This window comes from Bos grunniens, chromosome 18 (genome assembly GCF_055505025.1).
Source record: "Bos grunniens cultivar Pamir isolate PY7600 chromosome 18, Bosgru_T2T1.0, whole genome shotgun sequence".
NCBI classification, from domain to species: domain Eukaryota; kingdom Metazoa; phylum Chordata; class Mammalia; order Artiodactyla; family Bovidae; genus Bos; species Bos grunniens.
The window spans coordinates 41,111,924-41,132,625 of NC_141182.1; the positions used below are offsets into that span (position 1 = coordinate 41,111,924).

Below are 20,702 nucleotides of genomic sequence, written 5' to 3' on the forward strand. Positions count from 1 at the left end.
GCTGAATGAATGGATGGATGGATGGATGTTTGCATGAGCAGGTAGACTGAAGGAGGCAGAGCAGTCAGAGCAATGTGGGTTTATAAAGAGCAGGTTGAGGGATTTCGAGTCCATTCAGGTAGAATCTGTAGGTACATATTATGTGCAAGGCCTTCTGTTTGGGTCAGATATTGGTCCCTGGAGGTCTTAGACAGGATGGCAGGGGTGAGACAGGGACCCAGATAATCCACCATGAGACAGAGTGGGATCAGCTCTTCATAGAAGGTGTGAAGGCTGGGGTTGGAGGTGGCTGCATGGATGGTGACATTTGACATAAGGCTCCATCCATAGAACAAACTTCTTACCTGGCTTGTGCCCTGAGGAGCAGAGAGCATGGCCTGCCCTGGTGGCCCAGGAGTGGCCTGTGGTCTGTCTTTCTCCCCTGGGTCCCCTTCTCTCCTCAATGAGAAATGCTGTGCACCAGGCCTGCAGCATTTGTTGCTTGGTCTGTTCATTCATTCATTCATTCCCTGATTCAATCATTTGTACTTTTGGCACATATTTATTGAGTACATCCTCTGCCTGGCTCTGTGCCAGTGCTAGAGGTGCCCCAGTGAAGGCGATGGTCATGGTCCTTGTCCTCAGGGGGCTTCTGGTCAAGTGTACAAACAGAGCCAACCCAGTGTGAAAGCCACTGTAAGGGGGAAAGAGTCAGCCAGGAGGAGCCCTGTGGAGACAGACACCAGGGTTCCACCCTGAGCCCGGGGCATTGAGGATGGCCTCCTGGGTGAGGTGGCATTTAATTTACCCACAGAAGACAGGGCACAGGGAACAGGTAGACAGGGCAGGGACAGTGTGCCAGACAGAGGGACTGAGATGCACATACGGGCAGGAAGGCCCCTCATCTGCTCTCTCACAAAAGGGAGTTCTCTCTCCCAATGCTGACAGGTTTGAACAAGAGTTGGCAGAGGGTGCTCCCTCCCAGGTGGCGCTAGCGGTCAAGAATCTGCCTGCCAATGCAGGAGACATAAGAGACACGGGTTCGATCCCTGGATCGGGAAGATCCCTTGGAGGAGGGCATGGCAACCCACTCCGGTACTCTTGCCTGGGGAATCCTGGTGAGCTACAGTCCATGGGGTCACACAAGGTTGGACACAATGAGTGACTTGGTATGCACACACACGTTCCATCCTCAAGCACGTGTGAAGTGCTGGAAATTCATCCTCTTCCCCGGAATCTGCCTGCATGTGGCGGTGACACCCATTGCTGGGATAAGAGCCTGGCCCAGCCTTCCCTCCTCTTCCAGGAGTCTGGCTCAGCAGAAGCAGGCCAGGCAGCCTGGTGACCTATACAGGAGCTGGAGATGTTGAACTGGGGATCCTAAGGGCCACAAAGGAGTGAGGTCCTGGCTTGGCCTTGGGCCCTGTCTACTGGTCTGAGCCCAGTAGTCGCAGGCAGCAGAGGCCCCACTGGTGCGCCTGGATTTTTGCTCAGTAAGGATTGTGTGTACTTAGGAGATGATGTGTATCTGAGCTTATGTCTTCGACAGGTGCCCCTGTGAATGAATCTCCCTGGGCTGGCTTCTGTGAATATTTCACAGTCAGGCCCTCTTTGATCACTCTTGCATATGTGCATTCTACATTATATTTAGTTTTGCACTGAATCAAATCTGAGGCTTCTGTGAAATGAAAATAAACTGTTCGACACGATATCATAGTCCAGAAGGGCTCAGACTTAAACGACTTTAATCAGGGGTGAAAGGGTGAATGAGGTGCAGCTGAGCACACTGCCCTCTGTGGGGCATCCTGTGGGTCCCAGTCCCCCAATTGTTCTAGGGCAGCAGCTCTGTGCTGAGGCTGAGCAGGGAGCCAAGGTAGGTTAGTAGGGGATTAAATATCTAACTTCCTCTCATGATGAAGTCTGTTTCAAAAGGAAACAAGAAAGCCAGTGAGAGAGAAATAATCAATACACTTCATGACAACTGCAGGTATCTTTCTCAGTTTTGTGATATTTCAAAGGCAGGGCAGTCACTAAAAGCTTATATATGTAGTTTTAGTTGCTTTCCCTGATGGGGTGGACACAGTTCAGATAAATCAATTACAGCAAATTAGGGGATCATTTCCTTCCCAAATCATCCCATCTGGGAGGAATGGAAACACCCCTTGATGGCTGAGATCCTAGGGGGAGCGGCCTGGGCTGGGGCTCACAGCATGCTGTCCATTTTTGTGATACTGTAGGTCATCTTCCTCTCCAGCACTGTGATCATCAGAAGCTAGAGGACAGATCTGAGTAGGACTGGATCCTCCAGGAGCTACAGGCGGGGCTGATAAGACGCTTACTCTCAGAAAGGCCCACAGCAGAGGAAGTGTGACCTCTGATAACCATGCAGTACGGCACCACCAGTGTCTTAACCGTTCCAGAGAAATAGCATGGGAGCTATGGGGATTGAGTGACCGCCTCCAGCCTGGGGCAAATCCAGGAAGGCTTCTTGGAGGAGGCAACATCAGGAAGGCGCACGGAAGTAGATCTGGGCTGCTACCCTTGGAGAGGCGTGGGTGGGCTGCCAGGAGTTTTGGAGTGGTCCTTCTTCCACTTGTTTTGCTGTTACAAAGAGGAAGAGGGGAGACCAATGTCTTCTTCCAAACTCTAAGCATCCTTTTCTGTCTCATGCAGGGGTAACCCTCACCACGGTGAGAACTTCAGCCCTTACATGTTTGATTTGTGGTCCAGAGTTTATTTTCACCTATTTTTCTCAAAAATAAAAGATTTTGAAGAATATTTATCTCCTCTGATCCACATGTGGTAGAAAACTGCTCGTGTATCACAGCAGTGCTGTGAGGCATCTGTTTTGTGTGATGACTCCAGTAGGGGCTTCTTGAGCCCCTGTTTTGCCCCAGACATAAACTCCATGCTCCATAGACTGACACTGAAGTCTGCGCTTGGCCACGCCCTCCCTGTCTTTCCCAAGAACATTCTATGCTGAGGCCCCATGTTGCACACACTGACCCCTCTGTCCCACACACCCTTCTTCCTCTTCTCTGCTTATTCCAGGCTCTTTCCAGGTGTTCTCCTCACTGATCTTTCGTCCCTTCTCTCCGCTGCATCCCCTTCTCCACCTCTCCCAGCCTCACAGCATGCTGTTGAGTCCTCGTTTCAGCACTGGACCCTGCTCTGGGGTTTCCGTTCATTTGTTTCCCTTCCATGAGTTAGCTTCAAAGGCAAGACCTGGTCTTGCTTGTGTATCTCTATGTAGGCATTCAAAAGTGTATTGAGTGATGTGAGGTCCACTTTACAGATGCACCAAGAAAGCTGGCGATGAGTGAGTCTTTATTAACCACTTTTGTGTGCTTTGCTTGTGCCTTGGTTATGTCCTTCAGCTCTCAGCATTTACTCTACTCCCAGATGAAGGTCCTCTCTGGATCTCGAAGGCTGCTGTGGTCAGCTCCTGAGAAAGGTTACACAGGGCACAGTCCTCTGTCATTTAAATGCCACTTTCTCTCTCCTGCAAATCCATTTGCCTTCTCAAAATCCTGTGAAATGTGTAGGACAGTTAATACCAGTCCATTTTACAGACAAAGAAACTGAGGCTCAAGCAGGTACCCAAGGTCAAACAGATGTCAGTGGAAGAGCTGACAACTAGATGCATGTTATTGGTCTTTGCAGTGCTTTCTGTCTCCTTACTCCAGTCTAGTTGGGGGAATAACCCACCCGACACAGGACAGGAGCAGGTGGACTAATGTATCCACTCTTAGGGATCTTAAGAAAACAAGATAATATAAATAAGTGGTTATGTGACCTTCCCCAAACCAGCGATTGACAGACATGGCATTTCTAGCCCCAAAGTGCCCTCTTGCACCCACCCCACCATGCCAGCCCCCAGCGGTACTTTCTTTGGAATATACTGCCTGTTTCCACTCTGGGCACACGTGGCTGTGACGGCTCTGGTTCCTTGGCTTCCTTTGAGCTTTCCCGTGAGCTGAGGCTTCCTTTGTTTCCACATGTTTCACAAAGGAAGGCGCTGGCATCTGTCAGCATCCAGCCTAGCAAGACTGAACATGGTGTGGACATCAAGGGAGCAGCCTTCCCTCCAGCATGTCCTGCTTGGGCTCTGGAGTCAGCCTTCCCAGCTGTGTGACGTTTTGAGGCTTACATATTCTGAGCCTCAGTTTCCTCACTTTTCGTATTGGACTAGTATGGTACCTACCATCCTAGGTTCTGTGAAGCTAAATGCGATAAAGGTTGTGAAGTACCTAGCACAGTGCTGGTGCTGATGAAGTACCTAGCACAGTGCTGGTGCTGATGAAGTACCTAGCACAGTGCTGGCGCTGATGCATGATGCTGCCATGAAGAGGAGAACGATGATGAGTATGAAGAAGATGATAAGGATTCAGCTTCTGTGGCTGATGTGAATGGTGATGATGAGTGGTGGCTGCAGTGACGATGGTGATGATGACAATTAGTGCTATTTTCTTTGAGAGCTCTCGCTGCCTGACAAGTCCACAGTCTTAACAACTACCCCACACGAGGTTAATTCCATCCCCTGTTTGCCTAGCTTTGTGTGGGGTGGGCAGATAGTGAGCCAGGAACTACTGACAGAAGCCTGCTCTACCAGAGAAGAGGACCAGGAGAGCTCTTGGTGGATGTTTTCCTTTCGCATCTGATGTGTTCATTATCTGTCTTCAGTTCTGGGCTAGTTTCAACCTGTCCAAAAGCCAACATGCTGGAGAGACCTCTTGGCCTTTGAGAATTTTGAAATCATCCAAAGTCTTCAAAGAGAAGTTACTTTCTTCTTCTTCTTCTAAGTCCCCCAACTTTTGTCCCACCAATACTGAAACTGCCTGGGCTTCTGTGGGACCACTCAGTTCAACTGAGTCCTGTTCCCCTTTACAGACAGAGACCACCCTGACACTTTGGCCAGCATTCCACCCAGAAGGGAAGGTTGGGGAGTTTGACCACGCTCTCCAACTTGACTCTCCTGGTTACACAGTCGCCATACTCTGCAGCCCTATTGGAATATCATATTCTCATTAATAAATTCAGCAAAGATTTAACTGTTTCTGGCCCTGTCTCATAGCGTTGTCTACACATCAGTCAAAACAGAGCAGGTCACCCGTGCTGCCCTCCTGTTTATCTATTAATCATCTGGCAAATAAACCGCTCAGTATCCTGCCCACCTCAGTAATGTTTGTGATGTAATTTGTTTGGATGCCCAAATGTCACCAGCGTTGATTGTAAGAGATGAAAAAATGTACTTGCTCAGCATCGCAAGCTCTAGGCCAAAATGTAAGCATGAAATCTCTGGTTTATTTTTGTAATAATGTTTACAGCTGTTTAATGACCCTGAAAAGGTTCAGTAGTCTGGTGTTCTGTATCTCAGAACAGGAGTGTATTATGCTTATAACAACCTTGGTTAAACAGTTTGAGCTACAACAATTGGGAAAATGGTATTTAATAAGAAGCCATTGTATTCTAGGGGAAGTTGTCTTAATTACTGCTTATCTCAAGTGTTAAGAAAGCAAGGTGCATTGTGGGGAAGGGCCAAGGGTCATTTGTGCCCCCCAGGAAACAGGTCCACCTACTGCCAGAACTGCCTACTGTGACATGATTAGGGGGTAAACCCCACAATGGTGTTTGCAACCCTTGTTGTGAACCCAAGCCCCCCACCTCTTGCCCAGCCTCTGGGGGTGCTGGTCTCCTGCAAGGTTTCTGAGGCAGTGCCTTTACCTCATTGATAAAAAAGGGAACATTTAGTTGTGCTTGGCTAGACAACAATATTTGATTTTTAAAAATCCAGTTGAAATGGTTATTTTGAAAGTCATTTTATTTCCCAGCTATTCTTTTTCATGGTATAAGGATAAAACTCCTTCATGCAACTTACTGGCAAGATCTATATTTTTTGGGCTATTCATAAGATTACTTTTTTTTTTTTCCTGTGCTAGCAAAATGAAACTGTGTTTTTGTGTAAAATTTATTTAGACTCCTAGCAGCTGGCATTTCTGGTGTCCTGATAGTTTCAAATTTCATTCTGAGTGAAAGATACAATTAGGTTTTCTATTGGAAGAGTTAAGTGAAAACTTTTGTCATTGATATCACAGGAAATAGTCTTGAAGGCAGAAATGCAAAATCAAAATAACTATTAGCACCATCAAAGGCAGCTGAATGGCTTGTGGTACCTGCAATGATGGGGGTGAGGAGACAGAATGCATTTTGATAATCTGTGCATCCAGTGGTGGGTTTCATATGCTGAGAATACCCTCATCATGAAATTGCAGAGCTCAAGTAGAAACCCTCTAGCGTTCAGAGGCTTTTGGCTGGGGCCCCTGCCTGTGTTCAGAGGTGGGTCTGGCATTTCCAGGTGAGGAATGCCATGGTGGCCAGGACTCAGGCCCGGCCTGGGTCTTCCTTAATATGGACAGTAAGGTTGAGCGCCCCTATGCCCCACCATGACCCTGGGCTCAGGATAGATTGGGACTAAGGTGGGATGTGCAGTGTTTCCATGTTGGAGGGCTGACACACGAATCGACAGTTCACTGCGTCCCCTTCCCAGCCTCGGATCTGGCTGCCTGTCCACAGTTCAGTGAATTCCGTACCGTTTGGTTCCTTCCATTAGTCAACCAGGGTTTATTGATCTTCCTGCTATCCTTTAGGCTGGGGCCACGAGCTGGTGGCCGGGTGAGCTGTCCTCCATGTTTAGCAGTTTGTTTACTGCTTTTTGATTTTGCTAAGCGTTTTCCTACCGAGGTGAGAGGGTTAGATGGGTTATTGTATAGGTTCCTCAGACGGTCCCAGCTGCCCAGTTGCCTTCAGCCCAGGATCATGGCCTACCCTGCACTGGCTCCTGGCTTCTTAGTGTGGGTCCCGCAATGGCTGGAACATAGGATGACGGCTCCAGAGCCAGGCTGGCGAGTGAAGGATGGGTTGGTGTAAAGTGCTCCCAGGTTTTTAGGGACCATGTGGGGCGGTGTTGCCTGTGGATATGTGTGTCTTCCCCCTTTGTCAGGACAGGAGAGTGTCTGCCAGGGACACTGGCATACAGTTCTGCGAGGAAGCACTGTAGTCCCATATGGAAGGCGTTCTCCCTGTGCTTGCTCCCTGAGGGCTGGGGAAAAGGAGAAATGCCACCTTCTTCCAGAACCACGAGCCCCTGGAGGCAGCCCCACCTCCCAGCCCCTGAGCTCTTAGGGCTGCGTTGGATCCAACCCTTTATCAGTAGGATAAGTGATCCCTTCGTTTCCCAGGGATTTCTTGTATTTCTTGCTAGAGGAAATTCACTTAGGGGCTTGCTGCCCCTCCCCCAACACAGTCATATTCCTGTACACACACACACTCACGTGTGCGCGTGTGCGCACACACACACACACACCTATATACCTCGATTGCAATGGTTTCTCCTTTCTCTCAACTTTGAATTCAGTCTCTCTGGGGCCTTTTCATTGCTTCACCCTTACTGGTGGCTTTGCCTGCACTCGCCCCTTTGACCCAGAAGCCCTTGAGGGCGGTTACATAAAGGCCCCGGGCAAGCATTTACTGAATAAGTGAGATAAGGGGTAAGGGAATTCCGGATGGGTGAAGTGTCAAGGCTGGAGAAATTGGGGCTGACCCAGGTTTTGTGAGTCTCAGGCTGGGCCTGGGGCCAGCTCGTCCTGCCTCGGCTGCTTTGGCCCAGGGACAGCACACCAATTACCCCTTGTTCTTTCCAAGAACTCACACTCCCCTTGCTTGCTCTGAGTCTATCGGCTGGCATTGGTTGTGACTGACCCATGGCTGCGCCTGCACCTGCTCATGGAATCACAGGGTGTCAGGTCTCACAGAGCATTCTGAGATGATGTCTGACCCTGCCACACAGTGGGGCTCAGCACAGTCTTTGCTGGGGCTCATTAGAGAGGCTGAGGGCCATAATCCTCAGAGCATCTCCTCCAGCTCTGCTGAAATTCTGGGTTCTCCCATGGATCCCAGGATGGATGATCAAGTTCTGAAGGACTTAATTGCTCTCTGTCTCCTAGTGCCAGCAGCTCGGGTCAGAGGTGATCCAAGCCCAGATGGCCACCATGAGTACTTACAGTGAAAATGCTGGTGGAGAGGCATGGTTCTCCCTTGGCTACTTCTAGACCACCAGATTCTGGGTAGAAACCCAGGACCTTTCTGACTCTGACAGATTCAGATTTTTAGATGTTCAAGGACTTGTGCAAAAGCTGAATTTGATTTCCATGAAGTTGGAGTGAAAGTGTTTCTACTACAGGCTAGCCTTCGTTTACGGGCTGTGTTTATAGGGTCTGTTCAATCATCATCCATTCAGTTATAACGATCTGAACTTAGAATAATACAGCTCTGCTCTAGGCCCTGAGGCTTTTTTTGTGACCAAGGGAGACATGATCCTGCCTGCACATCTGCAAGAGGGTCAATAAGAAAACTGCACCCTCTCCTGTGATAAGTGCCCTGAAGAAGAAAGTAAGATAATGGGGTAGAGAAAGGCTTTGGGGCTTAAGTTTTCTGTGTCGAGGTGGACATGGAGGGCCTTTGTGAGAAGGGGATATGTAGTTGCGACCTGCATGAGGGGACGGAGCCGCTGGTGCCTCAGCATATTCTGGAATATTCTGTGGTCAACAATGGCACCTGAAGACTGGTTGCTTAAAGGGTGTTTAAAAAAAGCTTTGTTGACTGTGGGGGAAAAAATAATTGAGCATAATAAAATAATTCCATATTCAAACCTAACTTGAAAACTCCTCAAGTTCATTATTTGGCAAGTTGAGCTGTTATGTGTACAGCATGACTGGGGGTGGGGGATGTGGTCTTCAACTTGATGCTGCTCACCCAACCTGATGTGCAGTCTTGCTGTATTGCACATTCAGCCTCCTCTCCCTCCTGCTTAACTGGCGTCAGCTCAGCAGCAGTAACCTGAAAATAGCCCATCTTCCTGGATTCATGTCTTCTGAGCAGGCCAACTGGGCAGCTTTTGGCAGTGGGCCATCCGTGTTGGCTTCGGACTTTCCAAACTTCCCCAGAGCTGTTGGGTGGAATTTTGAGCACTCCCAAGTGGCTTTGGGGTTATGATCCGTGTTTGCTCAGGAGAGGAGCCAGAGCAGCTGGATGGGGCTTAAAGGTGGTAAAATGGCTCTAGACAGGGCCCTTCTCGGCCCCAGTCCCGCTCCAGCAACTTCTCACACTGGGCCTGCTCCTCCTTGCTGGTCAGCGGGTGCCGTGAATGCTGGGGCTGGCCAGTCTTATCCACTAGTGCATCTTCAGTGCCAAGGACAGGGCCTGGCACATGGTGGAAACTCAGCAAGTCTACTGAATGAATGCGAGAATCTCCATGAGAAATTACTCCTTTCTGACCAGGCTCCAAAATGAGCTTTTTTCTTTCTTTCTTTCTTCCTTCCTTTCTTCTTTTTATTTTATTTTTTGAATACAGACTGCCACCAGAGACAAATTGAAAGCATTCTTTTACTCCAAGTGACCATGTGCTTGTCTGTGTGTATGAGTGTGTGTAGTTGTTCATGGATAGTTAACTCTGCACCATGGTTGCAGTTTCTCTCCCTCCTGGAAATAAACATCATGTCTTTTTCTTCTCCTCTCTTGCAAGACAGACTCACAGCCTCTGTCCTCTTGCCAAGGAAGTCAGGTCTCCTGTTGGAGAACCTCCATCCACACACAGTCTGCCTGGCTGGAAGCCCAGTAGGCAGCCGACCCCACCAGGGCTGAATGTGCTTCCTCCACAGTTGAGCTCTGTCCCCACACGTTCCCCTGGGGAACTGCTTGGCCCAGGAATCAGTCCTGGCTGGGGTTAAGCCGTACTCCTGAACCACCTGGCTGGCCAACACATCTAAACATTGGGATACAAAGGGGATGGATGTGCACTAACTGTTCCAGTGGCAGGAAACAAATTTGGACTCCTTCAAGTGGAAGACAGATCTGGAAATAGAAGGACCCCAGGCATGGATTCATTGCCTTTCAAAGTTGAGCTCCCCACATGCTCTGATATAGAGGGGATTATTCCTTCTGCCCCATCCCAGAATGATCTGGCTTTAGCAATTCTGCATAGGCTGGAGAGGGGCAGAGAGGACTATTAAAGACAATTATGCAGACCTGCTTTGAGTGTTAGTGTTTAACAAACAGCTTTGAGTTCTAATTTTCTGCAAAACACATACTGCAGGTACAATTTGTACTCATTACTGTATATTGGGAAAGTTATTAAAAACACTCAAACTTGGTTGAGACTTCCTATGGCATCGTCCCTGGATTTTAATTGGTTTTTATCCAGTTCTATAAAAGATCTCTTTAAGCCCAATCAAAGTCTCTGCTGCAGATATCTTGCCAGTTGAAGGACAGGGTAAGCCCACTCTGCAGTGTAAGTCTTTACCCCCTACCCAAATTTGAGCAGTCTCAACAATCCACTATGATTCCATCACGAGATAATTTATACTTCTTTTGATGGGCACGGTTACCAAATAACAAAATAACAGTGTTTCGTAACAGAAGGGTTAAATCTTAATCTCTAAGGTTTGCAAAGCCGCTACTCGCAGTCTCCTTAAAATTTAATATACCTCGTTAATGCTTCCTTGCAAACACTGAAGGATTTTTATGATTATAATCATGTGTTACAGCACCTAGTACTGTTTCTAAGCAGCATACTAATCAGCTTAATGAGATATTACTGCACTTTTTGTTGACTAAAGCAAAATCCCTTTTATTGTTCTAAAGCCTGTCCTTTACTTTATTTTTTCCCAAAACATTATCTTGTTTTATTATGTACCAGTAAATATCGTGCCATTGGGTTGAATTTTTTTTGCCAAATCATAAAATAATCTCTTTCATCTCCGACTGGCGAACCTATGGAATATAGTAACCAGAAACAAAAGTTCCAAGTGAGTCAGTTTGGTGTTTCAGTTAAAGCCATTCTGCTCCTTGACAAACTCTGAACTGAACCAACAGGTGCAGGTGCTAAAGGGGGGAGAGGAGGAAACGTTTAACATGTAGACCCCTGATTTGTTACTAGGTGTTGAAAGTGGTAAAACATTAATAATTTAAACGTGAATGAATAATTGCAGTCTGTAAATAGAAAATACAAGGAAGACGATCTATCGCCAAAACAAATTGGAGGAGCAATGCCATATTGCATAATTGGCATTTAATAATTCATTTTTTTATTATTGTTTTTGACTATAATTCCTTAGCATTATTATGTGTAGGTAGGGCATGCAATGCAAATTCCCCACCAGCTGATGCTGTTGATTCACTGTGCCACGGTACCTGGCACAGATCTGAACTCTTTCTTTATTTTCAGGGATGGAAGAAGCCAGTCTGTGCCTTGGAGTGTCCTCGGCGGCGCCGGAAGCAGAGCCCCATCTGAGCGGCCCCGTCCTCAACGGCCAGTATGCCATGAGTCAGAAGTTGCACCAGATCACCTCCCAGCTCAGCCATGCTTTCCCCGAGCTACATCCGCGGCCCAACCCCGAGGAGAAGACCCCCGCGCCTCTCGACGAGAAGGCCCACGTGCCCATGAGTGGCCAGCCCATGGGCAGTCAGATGGCGCTCCTGGCCAACCAGCTGGGCCGGGACGTGGACACCAGCCTCAACGGGCGGGTGGATCTGCAGCAGTTCCTCAACGGTCAGAACCTGGGCATCATGTCCCAGATGAGCGACATCGAGGACGACGCCCGTAAAAACCGAAAGTACCCGTGCCCGCTGTGCGGAAAGCGCTTCCGCTTCAATAGCATCCTCTCCTTGCACATGCGCACTCACACCGGCGAGAAGCCCTTCAAGTGCCCGTACTGCGACCACCGGGCGGCACAGAAAGGGAACCTCAAGATCCACCTGCGGACCCACAAGCTGGGCAATCTGGGGAAGGGGCGCGGGCGGGTGCGCGAGGAGAACCGCCTGCTGCACGAGCTGGAGGAGAGGGCCATCTTGCGGGACAAGCAGATGAAGAGCAGCCTGCTTCAGCCCCGGCCTGACCTGAAGCCCCTGGCGCACGCCCAGCAGGCCCCTCTGGCCGCGTGCAACCTGGCCCTGCCCACCAACCACAGCCTGCCCGACGTGGCCAACCCGGTGCCCTCGCCCAAGCCGGCTAGCGTGCAAGAGGATGCGGTGGCCCCCGCCGCTGGCTTCCGCTGCACCTTCTGCAAGGGCAAGTTCAAGAAGCGGGAGGAGCTAGACCGCCACATCCGCATCTTGCACAAACCCTACAAGTGCACGCTGTGCGACTTCGCCGCCTCTCAGGAGGAGGAGCTTATAAGCCACGTGGAGAAGGCCCACATCACGGCCGAGTCGGCCCAGGGCCAGGGCCCCAACGGCGGCGGGGAGCAATCGGCCAACGAGTTCCGCTGCGAGGTGTGCGGGCAGGTGTTCAGCCAGGCGTGGTTCCTGAAGGGCCACATGCGGAAGCACAAGGACTCCTTCGAGCACTGCTGCCAGATCTGCGGCCGGCGCTTTAAAGAGCCCTGGTTCCTGAAGAACCACATGAAGGTCCACCTCAACAAGCTGTCCGTGAAGAACAAGTCCCCCAGCGACCCCGAGGTGCCTGTGCCCATGGGCGGCATGTCCCAAGAGGCCCATGCCAACCTGTACTCCAGGTATCTTTCCTGCCTGCAGAGCGGCTTCATGGCCGCAGACAAAGCCAGCCTGAGCGAGCCCAGCCAGCTCTACGGCAAAGGCGAGCTGCCCCTGAAGGAGAAGGAGGTGGTGGGGAAGCTGCTGACCCCCATCTCCAGCATGGCCCACGGTGTCCCCGAGGGCGACAAGCACTCCCTCCTGGGATGCCTCAACCTGGTGCCACCGCTGAAATCCAGCTGCATTGAGCGGTTGCAGGCGGCGGCCAAGGCTGCCGAGATGGACCCCGTGAACAGCTACCAGGCTTGGCAGCTCATGGCCAGGGGCATGGCCATGGAACACGGCTTCTTGTCTAAAGAGCACCAGCTACAGCGCAACCACGAAGACACTTTGGCAAACGCCGGAGTTCTGTTTGATAAGGAGAAGCGGGAGTACGTGTTAGTGGGAGCAGATGGCTCCAAGCAGAAAATGCCTGCTGATTTGGTTCACAGCACTAAAGTGGGCAATCAGAGAGACCTGCCAAATAAGCTCGACCCTTTAGAAGGCAGTCGGGATTTTTTGTCACACGGGCTCAACCAGGCTCTCGAGTATAACCTGCAGGGTCCCGGGAGCCTGAAGGAGAAGCCCACCGAGTGCCCGGACTGCGGCCGAGTGTTCCGCACCTACCACCAGGTGGTCGTGCACTCCCGCGTGCACAAGAGGGACCGCAAGGGTGACGAGGACGGGCTGCACGGGGGCCCCGACGAGCGGCGCGGCTCGGGCAGCGACCAGGAGTCCCAGTCGGTGAGCCGCTCCACCACGCCCGGCTCCTCCAACGTCACCGAGGAGAGCGGGGTCGGAGGCGGGCTCTCGCAGACCGGGAGCGCCCAGGAGGACAGCCCGCACCCCTCCTCGCCGTCCTCCTCAGGTAGGTTGTTGGGGGAGATGGGGAACAGTGGCCGGAGCCAGGGCTCTCCCTACCCCAGAGCCTGATTCTGTGCTGGCCTCAGTGGGGAGGGGGCCTTGCTGCCCTTCAGGGTCAGCCCTGGGGTCACTGTGGCGTGGTCCTGGTGCTGTGTGGACCTTGCCTGTTGGCCCTGCCTTAAGAGAAGGCTGTCATTTCAACTCTGTGACCTTCCCTTGAGCCCTGGCCACCAGGAAAGTCAGTCAGTCCTTCTCCCATGTGGTGGAGAGATGGCCAGTTGGTATGTTTGCCAGCGGGCATAGCCTTTCTTGCCCCTAAGATTGCCTGGCCCCATTTTGTTCCCTGACCCCCATCTGCCATCACCTCAGGAACCCAGGAGCTGCCGTTTGGCTCCATCCATTGATGTGATTGTGTAAGTTCAGACCTTCACGATCTATCCCCTCAACTGTATGCCCATAATTGTCTCATTTGGGCCTTTCACTATCTCTTCTTAGACCTAACCTGTCTCCAGTCCCCTTCCAAAAGTACAGCTCGCTTCACCTGTCATGTGTCTATAACCTGAAGAACCACACCATTCTCCTCTGATGGTTTGGAAAAGCACAGAGGTTTGCAACACAGATGCGCAACTTCATGTCTTAAATTGTACTGTGTTACACGGGCGATACAGCTCTGGGGTCTAAAATAGCAAAGCAGAAAATCTGTCATCAAAATGTCTGTGAAATGCTGAAGCTTCCTGGCCCAGTTTGAGGGGGGAAAAAAAAAAAGAAAAAAAAATCCCACTCTCCTAAGACAGCTAAATTAAAATCACTACCTAACAGCAGGTAAGCTTGTTGCCTTCATCCATATTTCCAAAGCCCCTTACTAATGGATAGTAAATTGAAAGTTATATCTCTAGCCCTTTATAAAGAAAGCATCTCACTAATACTGTAATCATTCTGCAGCCTAACAACAGAGGAAATCATGCCATAACAAATACCCTGTTACTAATGGCAACATTGATTTCTGCAATCAGCCATTAAGTCTAGAAAATGAAAGACAGTTTGAGACACCTCAAGGCACTGCATTGCCCACTGTTAAAGATGTGGCAACACCCTGGTGAGGGTCATTTTTTAAGGTTTTTTTTTCCCCTTTTCTTTTTTTTCCCTTCTCAGTTTCGATAAATATTTCAGTATCGGAGGCAATTCACTGCTACACTTATTAAGTAGATGCCAGCTTAGTTGTGTTGTTCTTGTCATGCATCAGTATTCCCTTCTTCTAGGACAAAATTAGTATTAAAATAAAGTGTGAGTCCGCTGGCTTATTACGAACCAGTAAAGAATTGTTAAGACACATAAATCTGCACTGCACATTCCAGAGATTCCGATAGCACTTAATGCCTCTGCTTAAACACCCATGAAACACACTGTGTACTCCTGGAGTCCTAGCCTCGTTTGCAATTCACTTCTGCTGAGACACTCTGGAAGCGTCTGAGGAGGACTGCAGCACCACGGAGGGCCAGGCCACGTTGCCTGGAGTGACCACCGCCCAGAACTCGCAAGGCAAGGGTTCTCCAGTGTCACTGCCTGATGGCGAGCGCTCGGAGGTGGATCTTTGTGCAGGAAGGCAGCAAAGTGCCAGGCGTCCCATTGTCAGGACGGATTACTTCTGGCCTCCTGTGAGGAGGTCCCCTCTCCTGGAGAGTGTCATCTCACGGTTTTTGGATTTGGGGACCTTTCTGGGGCAGAAAGCGGAGCACAAACTGGCTTTCCTAACTTTTTGGAGTGACGTGGAGTTAACACTGACAGATTTTCATCCGTTTCCCAGCCCCGCTGAAATGAAAAGGTCTCAGCAGAATATTCCGACACCAAATGTTCGGCTCTATTAATGACGTGTTTACCGTGTTTTTCTCACCTTCTGGCCAAGTGATAGCCTCATGCTATTCCTATCTCTGTTGTTTCCAAATCTCTAAATACTCTGCTGAAAGAAGTCCATTTTGCTTAAAAGAACCAACCGGGCTTGGGACTCAAAGGAGAATTATACTTGAGTTGTGGTTATCTTCTCACTTTTATTTCCCTCATTGAAGTATCGTACAATTGTGAATACTGATTCTTTCATTTCTGGTTGACTTCTTTGTTTTCTTCATATTCAAATTAGACCCTTTCATAATTTTCTGACTAAGTAGGAAAATTGATGGCATACCAATATGCAGCCTAAATCAGTCGCACGCCTGGGCCATTCAAGTTTTCCTGGGATTAGGACCCTTAACCAAATCGGGTTAGTCTTCCCTCTTATTTCTAACAAGTCTGATTTGTATAAAGCGCGATTAAAATAAGCATTTAAATAAAAATCTTGACACAATAGGTATTTTATTATTACCTGTTAGAGAGAAACCTGCAAGGTGAAGGGGAGAAAAAAATCTTTAAGCCCTTAAGTAAAGAAAGAAGTACTTATTAAGGCTTCTATTAAGAAATAACTGCAAAAACACGGTTTTACAAATTTCTCAGACTGCATAACAATGTCGCAAAACTTAATTTGCATCACTTGATTCTTTTTTTTGTTGAAAACTGGGTCAGTAGGGCCTGAGAAACTATTTTTTCAGATCTTAACCAATGAATTCTTCTTTATAAATCGCTGCTCTTAACATGATAGTAGTTCTGAATTCATCATAAAAAACCTTTTTACAGAGAGCCTCTTAGAACAGATCTCCAGAAGAAGGCTTACAATGAGTGGCAGAGACGTCCTTTGTTATCAGATGTAATTCTTTGCAAAGGAGGATTGGAACGGAGTGGCTGTTTAAAAATGTCTTGCTCAGACCGAGACGAAGAAGGGGTCAAGTTTGCAATCAAACAGTTATTGCCGAGATGGGCGACTGTCACTAGCTAGGCTAATGTGGGATGCAGCTGTTTGTTATGTGAGCAAAAGAATGTTTGAATCAGTGAACATGTGAAAATGATTCCAGTGAACCAGAAAATGTGTTTGTTCTTTGGCTCTCCAAACTGCTGAGAACCAAGCTTAAGATCAACTGCGAAAACTAGGACCTTTGACAAATTGAGAGGTCATATTTTCTAACAGAAAATGGACAAAACTAGTCACACAGATCACTTCCCCATCTTTCCCCTTTGTTTTTGTTGTTGTTGTTGATTTGTGTTGCCACTAATTTCACACCATAGTAGATGTCATCTCTGCCTCCGTGTACAATGCAAAGGGAGACTGTTTGGAAAGCAGCGGCTTAAACATTTTACTCTTTTATGACATTTAGAAAGCGGGGCGGGTGTTTTGATGCTCCCTCATTTCTGGCTCGCGTGCAGACTCTCCGACGACATTAATCTCTGTATCTTTCCCTAAAATCTCATCTAAGGCTGTGCTCCGATTCTAGCCTTATCCTGAGTCAGAAGACAACCAAAGTTCTGTTTCTTCAGATTTTGCTTTGGAAATCACGCTCAGAATAATTAAAACTTAATGTACTAAGAAACGGTACTGTTCATTATATCCAACAGGGCAGTTACCTTCTGCATTCCCCATAATTTTGGAGAGGGGCTAATTGAAGTGTTGATGGTGGGAAAGGGGTAATTGAATGCGTTGACCCTCTGTTCATTAAATAAAGTCGGCTAAGTTACGTGATCAATGGAAAGCCAGGCAGGAAGAGATGCAAAGATGGAGATACTGTTAACCCCTACTACTTCTGGTATGATATTTTGTGATGGACAAGGATTATTTGATCAGCTGGGCTGGAAGCCTTGAGGGCTCTTCTTTTGTTGCCCGAGCCGCATTCCTGAAATGCTGGGTCTCCATCCTGTGCTGGCCCATTGACCACAGCATCAAAGGCCTTTATCCAGGGCTCCCCTGCATTTACATCGGGTGTATAGTGATATGATAGATTTTCTTTCTTTTCCACCTCTTTTTCTCATGTGGCTCCTCCTCCCTGCCCCCATTCATGATAACCACTGACTGCTCCACACAAACAAATCTGGGTACTCGAAAGAAGGGAAAAAAAGAAAAAGAAAAAAATTTAAGTCTGAGGATTAAGATCTTCAAAAAAAATTTTTTTTTTGCTTGTGCATTCCAATTGTTCTTAAAATATTTGGCAATGTCAATTAGTAACTGAGCAGAGTTAGCTGATGAACACAATTTTCCAGTAGACTGAGCACCCTATTGTTGCCGAGCGAACAGCAGATTTCTGAGGTCATTATCATTCGCTGGTTGCTTGGCCCAGCTGCTTCCTGCTGCAAAAGCCAAACTTTATACTGGAGCTCGGGGATGGCAGGCAGCAACAGGGGGCTGGGAGAGGAGAGGGGGGCTGGCTGCAGAGCGAAGACAGTCATTATCAGCAGAGGAAACAGAAAGTAAAAGTTTCCAGGCGATTCCAGGAAAACTGCCCTATATCAGGCTTCTCCCTCCCATTCCTCTCCCAGCACCTTCCACCTCCAGGCAGGGAATTAAAAGGACCAGGGGATGCCCCCTGGGCATTGTGGCCACTAATCTCTTCGCTAAGCAGAACTTTGGAAAACAATAATCCCATTTACAAATTTGCTTAAAAATTGTTAACCCAATCTAAGGCATGTGAGTGATTTCTTCATTGATAGACTCCTTCATTTTTATTAAAAGCAGAAAAAAGAAAGTTATTTTTTAAAGGATGAAATTAGTAAACTTGGGGACGACAAACAGGGACTGTGATTTCATTTTCCAGAGGGACCTTTGGAGCAGATACTAGTCTGAAATTCCTTATAAAATCAAATTTAGTGTGGAAGGCTCCCCCTGCCCACTCCAGCTTCTCTCTTTTCCTGCCTCCTCTCTCTCCCTCCCCCACCCTTTAATTTGGGAGCTGGTTCAGTGAGATGAAAAGCTGCACTTTTTTAAAGCTCAGCTGTTAAAACTGAGCGCCATATGCAGCTTTTCCGTCCCGACGTGGAAGAGTGTGCAGGCGGCCGCCGTGTTTGTGGAGATTTACGGAGGCTCGGCTGTGTGTGCCGAAGCCATGCCCAGGCAGATGCTGGTGGGCCCTGCCTCCCGGGAGCTGGCCCAGCCTGGGTAGTAGGCTGGCCAGACTTCTGTCTGATGGGGCAGAGGTCAGGGGTCTAGTGGGCTCCCTCTGCTCTCCCGCCTTTCTGCTGGGACTGGAGGTGGTCCGCCCACTTGGCATGGTGCTGGAGCTGGGAACAGGAGCCCTCAGATGCTGGTTCACCTCGCCTGTCTCCTGTGAGGGGGCCGGATGCCTGACAGCAGCTCCTTTTTATAAACTTCTGATCACTCTGTGCCCTTTGATTGCCTTGAGCCTGGGAACGCTCAGTACCACTCTGGGGCCTCGGCTGCCTCTCTCACCCCTTTGCGTGGAGCTGTAAATCCCACTTCCACAGGGCTGCCCGATGGTGCTGTCACTTAGCATTTCAGAAAGAGAGAAATCATACTGGCTCTAAAAGTCTTCAAATAGGAAGTGTGATATAAAAGATGTGTGACACAAGATCCCAGAAGCAAAGCCTCTTTCCTCTTCGTTCCCAAGGATTCCCAGACTCCCGGGACACCGTCTTCTGTCCACGGGGTTGATTCCTACCACAGGATCACTGGAGCCCTGCTGTTTTTAGCTGCCCTGCCTCACCCTGCCCACCTTCGTGTCCCGCTCCTGTGCTCTTAGGGATGCTGCGCTCCTGCCCGAGAACTCAGGAAGCCCCATGTGTTCACGGTAGTGTGCTCCTTCTGTATGCATGTTAATACAAGGAACGAACGTTCATTTAAATCTAAATTTAATGGTAATAAGAAAAACACACATTAGCTAAGGACAGGTTACAATGAGGCAAAGAATTAAGCAGTCAGTGTTCAAAACAGAGCGTGAAGCATCAGGTGCGTGATTGCTGCTAGCTGGAATGGCAGGTTCGCGCTCAGGTTGGCCACCACCTTGGAATTAGAGGTTTGCTTTGCAAATGGCCACAGCGTGGCCTCTGCTTGTTGGCCCAAAGCATGTGTCATGAGCTGCCTGGAGCCGCCTTTCACCCACCCACTCTCTTGCTATTCCTTCTCAGGGGCCTGGGAACGTAGGCCCAACATGTCAGCACTGCCAGCAGCCGCTCCTACAGAGTGGGAACTGTCTCTGGGGAGCATCTTGGGGTCCTCCTGTTCACCCGATCCCTTCTCCACCCGGCTCTTGGGCCTTCGAACCCCTTCATTGGCATGAAGCTTTGTGCCTGTTATGAGACGTGCACTCCTGAGAGGGTAAAGCAGGGAGTCTTCCTCGCTTTCCACCTCAGCCAGCGCCTGGCTCTGCCCTCCTCTGGAGGAGGTTTTGGGAGGTAGCCCTGATGTCTCCAGGGTGGAGACAGGTACAGGCTTCAATAAACCTCCTATTTCACTGGCCCTCAGGATTTCCCTGGATTCTGGGGGAAGCCTCTGGGATATTTGGGATGTTGAGATGGAGAGTGGAGGGAGACCTGGGAGAGACCCGTGCTGGGAGCATTTGGCAGTGTTCTGAGCATGTGAGGCCGGAAGAGAAGTGAGCCTTAACTCCCATAACTGTCGGGCTGTTTTGGAGCGTTGATGGTAGGGGTGGAGAAACACCTGCAGAGATCAGGAGATTGGATTTGTGCAAACGTCCCAAATTTGTGATGACTGGGCTGGAGCCTTTGCCATCTGCGACCCTTGGGCCTGCTTGCTGCCCTTCTGGGTTCCTCACCTCCCTCTCCTCTGTTGGCATCTGACAGCTCCTCCCCGACCCATGTGGACTGGGCTGGAGTGTAGAAAGGGGCAGTGAAGCTCACAAACGCAGAGGAAAGGGGGCTCTCCAGCAGGGTGCAGGGCAGGTGGTGGGGACTCTCTGTCCTCTCCAGGAAGCAAGCGTCGCAGCAGCTGAGAAGAGCCGTGGGTCCCCCTTGCCTTTTCCTGGCAGGACGGGGCGACGGCAACATTTACTTAAGCTGTGGAGTTTGGCACTGCTGCTGCCAGGCGCCATCTGGAAACCCCTTCTCGGAAAGCTGTGGGCCCTTGCAGAGGAGCTCAGGGGAGCAGGTCTTGGGCAGACTTTGGGGCCTTTTTTCTTGGGCAGAACCTGAGCAGCGAGGCACCTGAGCAGAGCTTGGGGGTCCCCTAGAGCTGGGTAGCTAAAGCAGGTCTTCCTTGCTGTGCACGTGGATTTTCACTCTGCTGGGCCCCTCCACTGAATTCTGAGCCAGATCTGGTGTAGCTGTTCTTTGTCAGGAGTGCACTCAATTTCCTGGAGCTGTATTTCCATTTATTTATCTTGTATTGCATTTTGCTTACTGTTTTCACCTAAGTCCTGGTATGCTGTGGGTGCAAACATGTGGAGCCA

At 49.3% G+C, this 20,702-nt stretch overlaps 1 protein-coding gene across 8 annotated transcripts in view; it reads left to right on the top strand.

Annotated features, from left to right (window-relative positions):
* Positions 1 to 20,702, top strand: part of ZNF536 (zinc finger protein 536) — a 449,081-nt gene that overhangs the window by 187,712 nt on the left and 240,667 nt on the right. For all 8 annotated transcript variants that reach the window (XM_086349609.1, XM_086349607.1, XM_086349612.1 and 5 more), the window contains one exon: positions 11,261 to 13,432. In XM_086349609.1, the coding sequence (XP_086205735.1) occupies positions 11,263 to 13,432 (2,170 nt within the window). In that variant the 5' untranslated portion in view covers positions 11,261 to 11,262. The remainder of the gene's footprint in view (positions 1 to 11,260; positions 13,433 to 20,702) is intronic.